We start from the raw sequence: 13,009 nt of genomic DNA on the forward strand, positions 1-13,009 counted from the left end.
AGTGTGGGATTGTAAGAACCCCAGTGAAAAGTAATTGTGATCTTCTACAGGTTTGGTTGAAGTTCCTGTTTAAAAGAGTGTGTATTCAAGCAACTGCAAAACTATCACTCTGCTAATATCAGCCGGACACAAGGGATTCATATTTTGTAGGTGGAAACAGGATTGCTAAAGATTGATGTATTTCATTGCAGATGTGACGAATATGTCACACAGCTGGATGAAATGCAGCGGCAGCTTGCAGCAGCTGAGGATGAGAAGAAGACTCTGAACTCCTTGCTTCGGATGGCTATCCAGCAGAAACTGGCACTGACCCAGCGCCTGGAACATTTGGAGCTAGACCATGAGCAGTCCAAAAGGGTGCGCACAAAATCTGCTTCCAAAGCCAAGAGCAGTAACCCTAGTGTAAGTCATATTCGGTCCTGCGGAGACAGGTCTGAAGGATCTGTCCTTAACAACCAGGTTTTTTGTAGTGAGAAGTATAAAATCTATTGTGACTAGGACAGGTGTGTAGAAAAATCATATTATGCATCTTATTTTATGCTGTAACTGTCAGCGTAAATCCCCACTATCTAATGTCGCAGTGAGTTGACTTGTACTAGTATGTTGTTGAACCAAGTAATACAAATTGTATTATGGTGGTCTTAACTGTAACTAATTCATAAGTATGGGGATGCTATTAACAAGTTAATAGTGGAAAGGAATTAGCTTTTTCCACAATTAACATGTATGGGTTTTGCTGTTAATGGTAAGTGTTAAAAGAGTACACCCGATATAGGACATCTGGTGCTACTAATTGTAGTTTGTATAGCGCAAATGTGATCCTTTCTCCAGGGTTGCAGCATACTTCAATACATGCTTTCACAGGCAGGAACAAACAGAAAACCTTCCTTGTTATTGTGGCTTAAGAAGTGGTGAAAAGCAAATGTTAAAATTAGAGGTATGTCTTGAAAATGCAGAGCATTTTGAAACTGGAACCAAACTTAATTTGCCTATTGTGGCAGATATTAAGAACTTGCTGTCATATCACCACTGACCAAAGTCCTAAGGCTTTTACAGGCTATAAAACCTAGAAAAAAACTTGGTAGGGTACACTATTTACACTCTGCTTCCCTCTCTTCAGAGGGTTAACCAGAAGAAACTTGCACATTTCTATTAAAAATATGCAATATTTACTCCATCTGATGTAAAACTTAAAGTTTTAAGAATTGGGATCCTACCTGGTAGACAGTTCCACTTTAAGAAGTTATGCTGTGGAAAAGTGTCATGTCCTGAAAGGATCTTTGTGGTCTCATGTTGCTCCTTGCAAGCATAACACTTTGGAAAGAATCTGTTTTATATATTACTGTAGCCACAAAACGTATATGTGTCGAATTAATGTGACTATGGTCTAGTATTGTCAGTCACAAAACAGTTTTTCTCAGCTTTCAGTATTAACCTAAATAGGATAGTATTTCAGAGCTCTGATCATTTTTTTAAATACACAAAAGATATTGCATTCCTTATGCAAGCACATGTTTCACAGGGCTCTACATTATAGGCACAGGAAATTGAACCAGATCATCCTGCTAATAATTATTTATGAAGTAGCTTAGTATACATATTAATCTTTAAAAACAAATAAACCTTTGTCTGCTATTGAACTTTTAAGGGGCCTTTTTAGCCACTTAATTACCGTATGTTTGATAATATAAAAGTGTACTTCATAATTGGTGCCTACATAAGAGAAAAAGATTGAAAATGTTGCTTCTAAAATTGTGGAAAATTTGTGGAGCACAACAAGGCACACTTTTTTTTTTAAACCAGAGTTTTAAAGTGCCTAGCCTCAAATTTTATTTTAATGTAAAGCCCTGTTCATTTTGTACTCCTTCAAATGATTTTGTATGCCTATAGTATTACTAAAAGCAATGCGAGACTGCACAGTTGTCTGCTTGATAGTGATGTTTTATAAAGCCATTCTAATATTCCTGGTGTGGTATTGCCTCATCTCACTACCATTTCTTATAGATGATCAGCAGCTTGCTTCCTCTGCATTGCCGCTCTGCCTATAAGTAGTCAGGAGATATCACAGTACTAATATAAGGTAATAAGGAGCACAGCTTGTTTTCCCAGTGAGGGGAAACCACATGGGATTTTGGCTTCCCAGATATTATAGCAGGGGGGCGGGGAAAGACAGACTTCTAAATTCATACAGTGAGACTTTAAACAAATGGAATTGTAGAAACCTTGCTACAAAGCTGGGAAACATCAGAATGCCACAATCCAGTGCCAGAATTGCATTTACCAATATTGAGAGGAGGAAAAAAAACCCAAGTGATTTAAGTCTAGTATGTTGCTCAAACATCACTGCTTGAGAAGTTTAAACAAATAGCAATTCTGGCTTTAGAAATTAGGCCCTGTGCATCTGTTATTACTTTTTTTAGAAAACACTGAATTCTCCTGAATTTGAGCTTTAATATTGCTAAATAGCAGGTTTGATATTTTAGAAGCGAGACATCTTTTAACAATTTTCAATCCTGCTTGTCTCTTCTTTGCTGCACAATCTTCCAAAAGGCCTTTATTCTTCTCATTCCTGCATTAAGTATAATTTATAAATACTTCGTAAAAGCAGGCATTTGAGTGCTAACTTTCTCTGCTCCAATAGAAACAGTTACAATTTTGCTACTATGGTAGGGAGCTTTAATACAGTATTCACTGCTTCCATGTCTCTAATGGCAGTATTTTTGCAAAATACTGATGGCAAAAAGGTAAATTGGAGAAACTAATTGAATGCGTTGTTAGGTTTTTTTCAAATTAATTGGAACATTCTGTAAAGATTTCAATGTTACCAGACAGTGACTATTACTATCAGTCTTGGCTCACGCTTTCAGTTCCAAGTATGAACAATTTTGCTATTAGCCCAGTATAGTCTTAGTAGTCATTTCCATCTTCATTCATTTCTGTGAATCTTTAAAAAACAAAAAAGCCAACCTGACTGCTATTTGAGCTTGTCAAGGTTATGGCTTAAGTTCTTGTAGCACCTGTTATAAAAAGAAATGAGGAATGGTGGTAAGGTGACTTGATCCTGCTGTTTCTATTTTTAGATAATATTTAAGATTGAGTCTTGTAATTCTTGATTAACAATTTCTTGAAACGTACATTTGCTGTAAGTCTTTCATATCACTTTCAATGGGTTGGGATAAAGCATGGAAAATTCCTTAAGCCATCACCTACCTCTGCAAGCAGGCTCTTCTTCTGAATGATACTCTCTGCATTGGCCTGCATGATATACTGACCTGCATGTTTCTGGAGAACCTAAAGCTTCACTGAAAATGTTTCTTGCACATTGATTGCCATTAACTTGTGCTTGAACAGCAAAGCTTTACTCAGTACTTGTAAGAAGCCTTCTTTCTGCAAAGCTATTGCTTCCAGGCTAGCCCCATAAAGCATTGTTTCATCGGCTTGGGAAGCATGTCTGAGCTAAAATGGCTGCTTCTGTCCCAGTAAGCTAACAGACACCCTCAACCAACTAACCTGCTTTTGCAGCACGTTGTTTTAAGTTTTCAGTTCTTTAATTGAGAAATAAACACTGATTTTTTTTTTTTTTTTTTCCTAATGCTATTTTATTTTTCCATTTTTCAGCTGTAGAGTAGTCCCTGGAGAAGGCCTTTCCAACAGTGCAACAGCATTTCTTAACCTCTTTCATTATGGTTAAAAGTGGTAGCCCATTGCACAAAGAATGGAAACCACTGACCTGATCCTAACTTTTGAAAACACCTTTTCCTATATACTACCTGAAACTTTCCTTTTATGTCTGAAGCTATAAAACAAACAAGCTTTACCTGTAAGTGCTGCTGCAGTAAGAAAACTTACAAGTGCTGAAGAAACCTACTTCAAATGTAACGATCACCATATTAGTTTATGATCTACTAGAAATGTTCGGATGGGGGAATTTCTTATCTCATTGCAGATGCTCATTTTTTATCTGATTGTTAAACCTGTGCACTTTTGATATTTTGATATTTTTCTTTAGCTTCTTTAATTCCTTATGTAGAAGAGTTTATATAAATGCAGTGGTTTGTGCTCATAGTCTCTCTCCAATTCGGGCTTGTGATTTTTGAATTCTACATCAGCATGTGGCAGAGATTTTTGGGGGGCTCTAGATTGTGATTAGAAAAGAGTTTCAACAAAAAAAACAGGAGCTCTGCTAAACTGTGTGCTGTGCTTCAGCAGCTTTTTTTATTATTATAAAATGTTAAGCTTTATATGTTTAAATTACTGATTTTTTTTTTTCTTAACTGCCATGTTCATTAAGAAATCCAGGGTATTCAAATTCTGGGGTTTTTTTCATATTGTATTATTATTCTTAGGAATAGTTCAATGTAACAAGAAGAAAACTTGACTTTGCTCTGGTTAAAACAGTAATAGGCACTTGAAAAATATTAAATAAGTAGTATTACCTATAAATTCCAGATTTCCTGGGTTTTAGGAAGTTGAAGTATTATTGATTAACAGAATTTTATACAACTATACCAGTTAAATTCCAAATTGGAATTGTTTTGTTACTTTTTCATTTTATTGTGCCAAATTATGGTACATTTAGAAAGAAAAATTCTAAAGTTGTCAATGATAGGGTGTTATATATCAGCGCCTTTCTGTCATTAATTATTGCCAGTAGTGCCTTTAATCATTTTAAGGGAGACTCTTAGAGTAGCTTAGTCTAAGTCCTGTAACTTAGAAGAAATGGAATGGCTGTTTTGGAATTTATTAAAGACATGGAGCAATAAGTGCAAAGTGAACTCCCCTTTCGCACATTTTTAATGGGTAGTCTTACTATAGAGATTATATATTCAAGGAATTGTAAAAAATTCTGTTAGTCAATGATATTTCATCATGCAAATCCTTGCAAATTCAGGGGTATAGAGAAAAAAACCACAAACCTAAACAAACCCGAATACACTTTTGGGAACCAAATGGACTCATGGTGAACAAATGAGCAAGATGTATTAACACATTTGTGGTAACAGTACAGAGAACATATAAGGAATATTGATGTTATATTAGCTTTGTATGGTGGTGGGTGCAGTTAGCCATAGTATTGTTTGCAAATGTGAACAACAAAACATTGATATCTTCTCTTGCATGTTGTATCTAATCATCGTAATTTCAGGAAACAGAAATGGAGAAGTGCATCAACAAGCTGTACCTATTTCTCTACTGTTTGTTGAGGCTCACATGAATGATTAAATTGGTACTTGTTGGGGGGGAGCCTTCCCACTCCTCAAAAAAAGTACAAATTGAAATAATATTGACAGTGGGGAAAAGATTTCTGTTTGCTGGAAAAAAGCATTATTATTCCTAGATGTGGGGACTTTTTATTTCCATCTTCTGTTACCGTATTGATTCATAAGAAATATTGTTGCATTTAAAATAACTACATTTGTATGTGGGTATTTATTTGAAATGATGTCGAAGTACTGTATTATGTTTCATGTGCATTACCTTTTAGTGGTGGATTGGTCTCCATTTAACGTCATATGCATGTATTCTTGCCAAGTAATCTTTACACAGATCTGAAAAAAAAAAAGTTAAAGAGAAAATGTGGAAACTTCTTAAAAGTATAACTGCGTGTTAATTGGATAACCTTAGGAGGTATAGAGGGCAAAACCTTACTTCCAAATTAATAAAAAAGTGTTTAATGTAGGAAAGCAATCTGCCTGCATAAAGGTAGTCACATTGGCAGTATCAATAAAAGAGAAAAGGAATTGCGTTTTCTGCTTGTTGTTTTTGTGTTTTAAGAAAGTGCCATTTTAATTAATCTTCCTAAGCTATTTTCATTGTGGGGCTAAATAAATACTAATTTTTATCTGAGAGAAACTGGAAACTTACAACTAAGTTTGCTGCAGAACTAGAAAATGAATCATTTGTGCTCATATTTGGGGAGCACCATCCTCTGTGCTGTTTTATGAGATTTTCCTGGATTAGTTTTGGCCTTGATCAGACTGGTTTAATCTGTTTCACCAAAGAGCCATGCAAACACTTGTACTAGTACAGGAAAGGGGAGGGTAGGACTAATGCTTTTGGTGGCAGTGGTGACAAGTCTTCCTGAAATTACATCTTAATTTCTCATATACTCTGCAAAATGCGTTAAGATGATGTTTATCCAGTAGAATTAACAAACTAACTCACAGAAAAACCCCAAACCCTGAAGGAGTATGCTTAAAGTTTGAGGGCAAGGCTAAGTTTTACCCCATCAATACAAGGATATTCCTGGATTGATGAATTGATATTGGCCCCTAGAAATATTAAATATGGTTTTATACTATAGTTAACAATTCTTATGTTCTCAGGTGGGATTCCTAGAACTATCCTGCTTATCGTTTCTATCTGACTGGTAGCAGTCAGTTGCATTACACCAGCTCATCAACATAATTTCATGAAAATACTTGTTGAATTGTGTGCAATAAACTAGCAGAGCATATTTGCTAGGACATTTGTCCTGATTGTATAGTTTTGCATTTGCTATAATGGGAGCTTTATCTGCAGGGTGATCTAATGGAGAAACATTTTATAAAAATATATGCATGCAAATGACAGAAGAACAAGAACAGACCTGTTGAAATAGTAAAATGGTGTGATTCAAAAATGCTTTAGTAAGAAAGAAAACAAAAGGAGAATATTTAGCTTAAAAGCTTGTCTAGTGAATGGCTATTAATTAAAACATCGGTTTCTTTGACTCTTTTCTGTGTAGAAAAAATACAGTGCCTGGAGGGAATGTCGCCTATGCTGAGTTGGGAGGGTGGGTCACCAGCTACATTCCAGGCTGCAGATGTTGCTGTATTTAGTCTCTGGGAAAGGAATCTGCCAGCTAATATACACTCCTGCTTGCTGGGGATTCAGTAATTCAGTAGCGATCGTTTGTTTCTTGCAAGTAAGGCTTGAAAACAAGCTACTAACTTCCCAGAGGAGAAACAGGGCAGACTTTCAGATGTACTTAGGGGCCTAAAGAGAAGCAGACCAGAAAGTCCCCATGTCTCTAGTTTTGTGGGATGAAGGTGAAGAAAATTAAGATATAGGTGCTTTTTGGAGATCCCCCTGGATAAGATGGTAAAATTCAGCTACACAAATATTTATGGAAGTTACAGTTTCAAAAATATATTCACATTCTTGTGGTCTTTTTAAAGGCTGATGATGTAATTGACCTACAGGACCAGGAAAAGGTATTTTTCCACCCAAGGACTTAGCAAAAACAATGAAAAACTATAAAGATCACCTGTGAGCTCAAAACCAAGCAAAGCAGGTAGTTAATATTATTATTCTGAGTATATAATTAATATGATTATTTTGAGTATATGATTATTTTGAGTATTATATTGAATGTTTATCTGCAAAAGCTTCAAGCAAACATTCATTAACTGTTGCTGGTGAAAACACTCATGGACAAACTACTCAGAAGATTACTTCATCCTATTCCTTTCTTTTCTTCCAAGAGAGTTGCTGTCCTTTCCCAGGGGGTTTGCTGCTTTTCAGTGCAAAGGCAAATTCAGTAAAGGAGGGGGGTTGCCACTTCTCAGTGCAAAGGCAAATTTCCACAAGAAGGAGCTATCACAGCTGCAAAGTGAATTTTTTCCCCCTTGTATACTGAGCATGGTAACTCCAAGGTAATCTGAGACCTGATCTTGTACATTGAATCTGCATCAGCCGGCCTTACCTTATCCAACTCTGTGACTTTGGGACATACTGCTCTTAACTAAGTCATCAGATTTGATAATTATCAAGTTAAGTGGTTGCAAAATCTTTTAGATCCAGTAACTGTGTTTAAAAAAAAAAAAAAAAAAGTCAACAAATAAGCTGGATCTGGTTCTAGATGCTGATGCAGACTATTTCTGAAGTAAAGATAATATACCAAGTGGGAGCAGTGTAATGAAAGCTGATTTTTGTGATGATGCTGAAGAAAACGTGAGAGAAAGTTTAAAATGTTGCTTAAAACCTAATACGTACTGGTATTTAACTAGGACGATATATGTAATGTACTACTTGCTGATTAAGGCTACATGCTCAAGCGAAGCTTGAGTTAGCTACATAGAGATGAAATTAATTTAAGCTAGGCTGAAGTGAGTTATAAGCATGCACAGCCAGATTTCCACCAGTTTAGCAAGTAAGGATCAAAGTTGGTTAACGAAGCTGAAAATTATGGGCAGAACCCACAAATACTATGGCTTCTTACTGAATCGAATATCGGGTTAGAAGGACACTCTGTAAAGGCCAAAAATGTACCTGCCCAATTATCTTTATGTTGCAAGAATTTTGAACAACTTTATATTTTTAAGCTATCTCTGGTTTTACTTTTAAAAATGTCAGCAGGTTGACATTTGAGTTGTGAATGTCCTGTGCTAAAATACTGTAACTGCTTAACAGGCAGGAGAAACTTTGATGATTTAGTATATAGTTTTAAAGAGATCATACGTATTAGAAGAGCAGAATTTTTTAAAATAAATTCCTGCTAGCACTTGCATAATCCATTATCCTCAATAAAAGTATTTTTTAATCTTTTTTCAAAACTGATTATTTATGCTTTTCAAACAGTAACGTATTTGAGGAATTGCAAATCTCCATATTTAAATTTAAGGAGGGAAGGAAAAACAACTGTTCATTTTAGTATATGCTGCTTCATATTGCTTGGTACTAAAAAGATAGTTTCTCCTTTATCTTCTTCTTGACACTTTGTTCCCTATTTTTTACACAGAAATTTTAGGTTAAAACAGTCTCCCAATATTCAGGTGCATGCTAACTCACAGCTAAGGAAAACGCTCCATTTGGCAACTTCATCATCACAAACATTTTCCCCTTAATTTCTGGTGATGAGACTGTTCTAACTAGGACAGTTTGTATCTTTATTCCAAAATATATTGAGTAAACATTCAGGCAGCTTCTACTCATCTCAGATGTTATTTCGCTTATTTTTCCTCTATGGCTTCTACCCTGGAGTTCAAATTAATGCAGCTCAAGGCTTTATCAAAGGATAGAGTATTTGATCCAGCAGTAGAACATTAGCTTCCTGTTATTGCCAAATGAACAATGAATCTTTATTAAGCCAATTATCAAAGTCTTAGAGACCGAGCATTAATATCCCTCCATTTAGAAGACAGACATCTCTGTCAGGGACAAGACTGTTGAGCCTATGCTATTGACAGCTTTGGGAGGAGTTCTGAAGTGTGATCTTACCAGGATCTAAAGAATAGCCTGAACTTGTGCCTTATTAGGATGGGGAAAGCATTAATTCTTTTTAGCTGGTAGTCATGCGGTTATTTAGTAACAGCTCTCAAAAATAAGATTCAGTGTGTAAAAGCAAGTTCCTTGTGGTTTTGTCTTTTTCCATAGGGACAGAATTTCTAGGTATCAGCTATCACCAGTATATGCATGCTTTTCATGCTTGGGGTGGCAAGGTTTTTTTGGTTAGCACAAATACTCGAGTCAAACAGCAGAGAGCTCAAGCATGACCATAACAGCCAACGCACAGGAACCTGCTGGCAGTGAGTCACCTGCATGGTTTTAGCTGCAGGTACTGCTGGTTAGTTTAGCACTGGTAGTTACTCACCACTACAGTCTGACATGCCAGAGGTTTGCAGTGCTTCACATCTGTTGGCAAAAAGTTGGTGTTTACTCTTTCCTGACTCCAGATGCTTTAATCTGAATAACAGATCTGGTAACTGGGTAGATCCAGAACAGTGTGCAATTCTGTCAGCGTATCTTCAGGATGCTGTCGTGTTGGAGGATGAAGCAGCTACCCAACTGAGCTGAAGTAATGCATTTGACTGTGCTCGAAGAGCTGGGTCAAAAGAAAACTGACCGCACTGTGCCACCGCTGTTAAGTGTCAGACCAAGCTCTCTGTCTTCCAGCTGTTCTTCCTGACAAGGTAGTCTTTGGCTTTCAGACCGGATGGCTTCAGATCTTGCTGCAAATGTGAGCACTGCTTTTCTCTTGCAGGTTCTTGTCCTGCTGTTGGGTTTGTGCAAGCTGCTGAGCAGCCACTAGGAATCAGTTTTGGTCTTTGCTGACATTACTTTAGGAACCATCTAGAACCAGAATGAATTCAATTTTCAGGCACCATGTAATTTGTTTTTTAGTTACAGAAACAAAGCCATCTTACTCTGTAAGACCTGCTGGCTGTTTTACAGGGCAGCTCACTGTGCCTGGCACCTTGTGTTATGCTGCTGGCAATTCATCAGAGGTGATGGCACCTTCTAGATGCCTCTGAGTTGCACCTTCCTATAGGCTGCCAATGAAACTGTATGCCTGACTTTGCATCACTGATAGTGGTTTTTAGGGTTTGTGGTTTTCTTACTAGAATGGTAGGGGAAGAGAAAAAGTTTGCACCTTTAACTTTTACCTTTTTTCCTTTGTGATATATGGGTGAAAGCCTGGGTATTTTTTTTTCTTTAAATAACATAGGAATATATATATCTTTTCTGATTGAATGTTTACTTTTTGTAAAAATAATATTTGCTAAAAGCTTATTCAGCCTTTAATTGGAACAATGAGGGTGTGGAATAGCCGAGAACAGCTCTTCTAAGAGCTGTTGTGCAGAGGCTAAAGTATCTTTCATCGACTCAGTGAAATATGCAGCTAGGCTCTCAGTGATGTTCACACCCCCCGTAAGTTATCAACAGTCCACAGCAGAACTGGAATTGCAGCCCAGAGAAGGGCTGAGAGCTGAAGATGATGTTCATGTTCTGCCTTTCTAATCTAGTTGCAGAAACCGGTTGGGCAGTGGAAAGTATGGTAAGAATACATGCCTTTTTCTCCTCTTCTTTGTTTCTTATTACCCTTAGAGTCATTGTTATCATGAGCTTCCCTGATTCCTTTTCTGACTTGGGTTAGACTCTTCATTCTCATCCAGAAGGCTCTTCCCAGAGGTGTAAAGTGAGACTGTCACTTTTGCTGCTTCATCATATGTACGGAGCTCAGGGCTCTTTTAAGAAACCTGACAGAATATCTGCTAGCAAAGAGGCAACAGATACGTCTCCTTCCATCTCTGTGTCATTTCTAGGAGGCAAAATTGTCATTGCTGGTTTTCCCATTCCTCTGAAGGCCAGTTTTCACCAGTGTCCTGTTTCAGAAGGGATGTTACTTTTATGGAGGCAGAAAAAAGCTAGCAAAAGCAGCCACTGGTCCAATCCCAAATACCTATTTGTAGAAAACCTGACGTGTTTCTGTGGGGGTGAGAAGGGGAAGTGGCAGGAGGAGAAATGAGAAAGTGGGGGGAAAGGGTGTAAGCATAAGGCAGATTTAAAAAAAAAAACAACAATGAAAAAAGAGAGGGAGGTATGCGAGAATATGAAAGAGGCAGCAAGGAAAAAAATGGCAGCAGTGGATTAGGATGGACTGTTGAGCAACTTGGAGCAGCTAGATCTGCCGTGGGCAGGGATTGTTTGGCATAAAGCCTAGGAACAACTCAGTTCCAAAAAAGCAGCTGGCAATTTAGTGTAGTCTGGTAGTGCAGACTGCATAGTGTGCATTTCTCCATCTTAAAGGGATCAGCTAGCACATTATTAGCCACCAGGGGCTGGGAAGAGGCACGTGAGACTACAGAAAGGAAGAGTACAAGAAAATGAGGAGAACGTGTGGGAGAGGAATATGTTCCCTGGCATATTTGAATGCTTTTGTGTGTGGTTTCAGAATGTCTCATGCAAGTCTCCTGGGTTGCAGCAATCCTCTTTCTTTAAGCTTCAGTTCATAGAATGATTTCCTAGCAAAGTATATCAAGATACTTCTTCTGATTAATATCTGACTCAATCTAAATACAGTTATACTTATCTGAATGTCAGTATCAAGTGTAAGCAGACACATTTGACTAGCCTCAGGTTAGGTTGCTTTTAAACATGGTTTTAACTAAATTACTTTCTATGTTGTTATATTAAGAGGACTAAGTTTGCTGCCCCAGCTGCCTATGGAAAGCTACCAGCCAAGTCAGTGTCTGTGTCAGTACTAGCTTCCAAAGCTAAAATAGCCCAAACATTGTGATACCTTATCCTAGTGATGGACACAGTCCTGGGAGGGCTGGGAGATCTGTGACCTTCAGTACCCTCTGGAAATTGTGCAGAAAGTCATGCACAGAGAGAACCAGAAGGGCGGTTAGGTGGGGAGGCGAGAAAGCCGGGCAGTGCAGGACAGGTCCACAGAAAGGGAGCTGCAAGATTGGTATGGGTAACGTGGCAGTCGGTCCCTGAGCGTTTTAGAACTTAATATTCACAGCTGTAATACCACTGTGATAACCACATAGTGCCCAGCTCTACCTTATTCATTTAGAGCCTGCATCTCTGCAACGTTCTCACTAGAAGTCCCTCCCTTAGCCTGCATTCAGTGCACACAGCTAAAATGTGTAAGTGCAGATGCTGTTGTAAGTCTGCTGTGGTGGTATGTTCACAAAAAAAGGTTGCAGGGTTTGTGTGATTACAGACTACTAGGTCTCCTGACACAAAATACGACTATTCTTAGGCGTAGTTGTTTATACTGGGCAGTCTAAAACTGGTTTAAGTAGTGTGAAGAAAATTTTTCCAAGTGAGCTTCAAGAGAGTAGAGGGGAGGCAAGAGTGCAAGTCCTTGCTAGGCAGGACACCTGCCCATTGAATACTTGACAGGAATACTTGTTCTTTGACCTTGCTGGCTGTGTTTTTTATTCTTAGTGCCCAGCAAATCAAGGCACAAATTTGGACAGATGAGTTAAAATTTGTACTAGCAGATCAGTTTATGCAGCATGGCTGGGGGATCTGGCCAGTATGAAGGTGCCTATTAAATCATATTCTTTGCAAGTCTGGCCACCACTGAAGATCTGAACTGTTTTTCCTTCTACGTGGCATTTGTGCTGAAAGCGCCAAATTTCCAGTTCAGCCCCCTCATGCTCTGTTAATTACAGAACTGCTACATGTCTGGAACAGCTCTCTTTGTAATCTCAGCTCTGTGAAATAAGATTGACTGTGGTCTAAGAGAAGGGAGGAGAATCCAGAATGGGAGATAAATCTTGTTCCCATC

At 37.9% G+C, this 13,009-nt stretch overlaps 1 protein-coding gene across 7 annotated transcripts in view; it reads left to right on the top strand.

Annotated features, from left to right (window-relative positions):
• Window positions 1–5,741, top strand: part of BICD2 (BICD cargo adaptor 2) — a 98,896-nt gene extending 93,155 nt beyond the window's left edge. Inside the window, exons 7-9 of one of the 7 annotated variants that reach the window (XM_052776055.1) lie at window positions 192–402; window positions 2,005–2,080; window positions 3,619–5,741. In XM_052776055.1, the coding sequence (XP_052632015.1) occupies window positions 192–402; window positions 2,005–2,052 (259 nt within the window). In that variant the 3' untranslated portion in view covers window positions 2,053–2,080; window positions 3,619–5,741. Of the gene's footprint in view, window positions 1–191 lie in introns of all 7 variants that reach the window. The other 6 variants (XM_052776058.1, XM_052776054.1, XM_052776056.1 and 3 more) reach the window with 6 other exon arrangements.
• Window positions 5,742–13,009: the final 7,268 nt, after the last annotated feature.

This window comes from Harpia harpyja, chromosome Z (assembly GCF_026419915.1).
Source record: "Harpia harpyja isolate bHarHar1 chromosome Z, bHarHar1 primary haplotype, whole genome shotgun sequence".
In the NCBI taxonomy this organism is placed as follows: Eukaryota; Metazoa; Chordata; class Aves; order Accipitriformes; family Accipitridae; genus Harpia; species Harpia harpyja.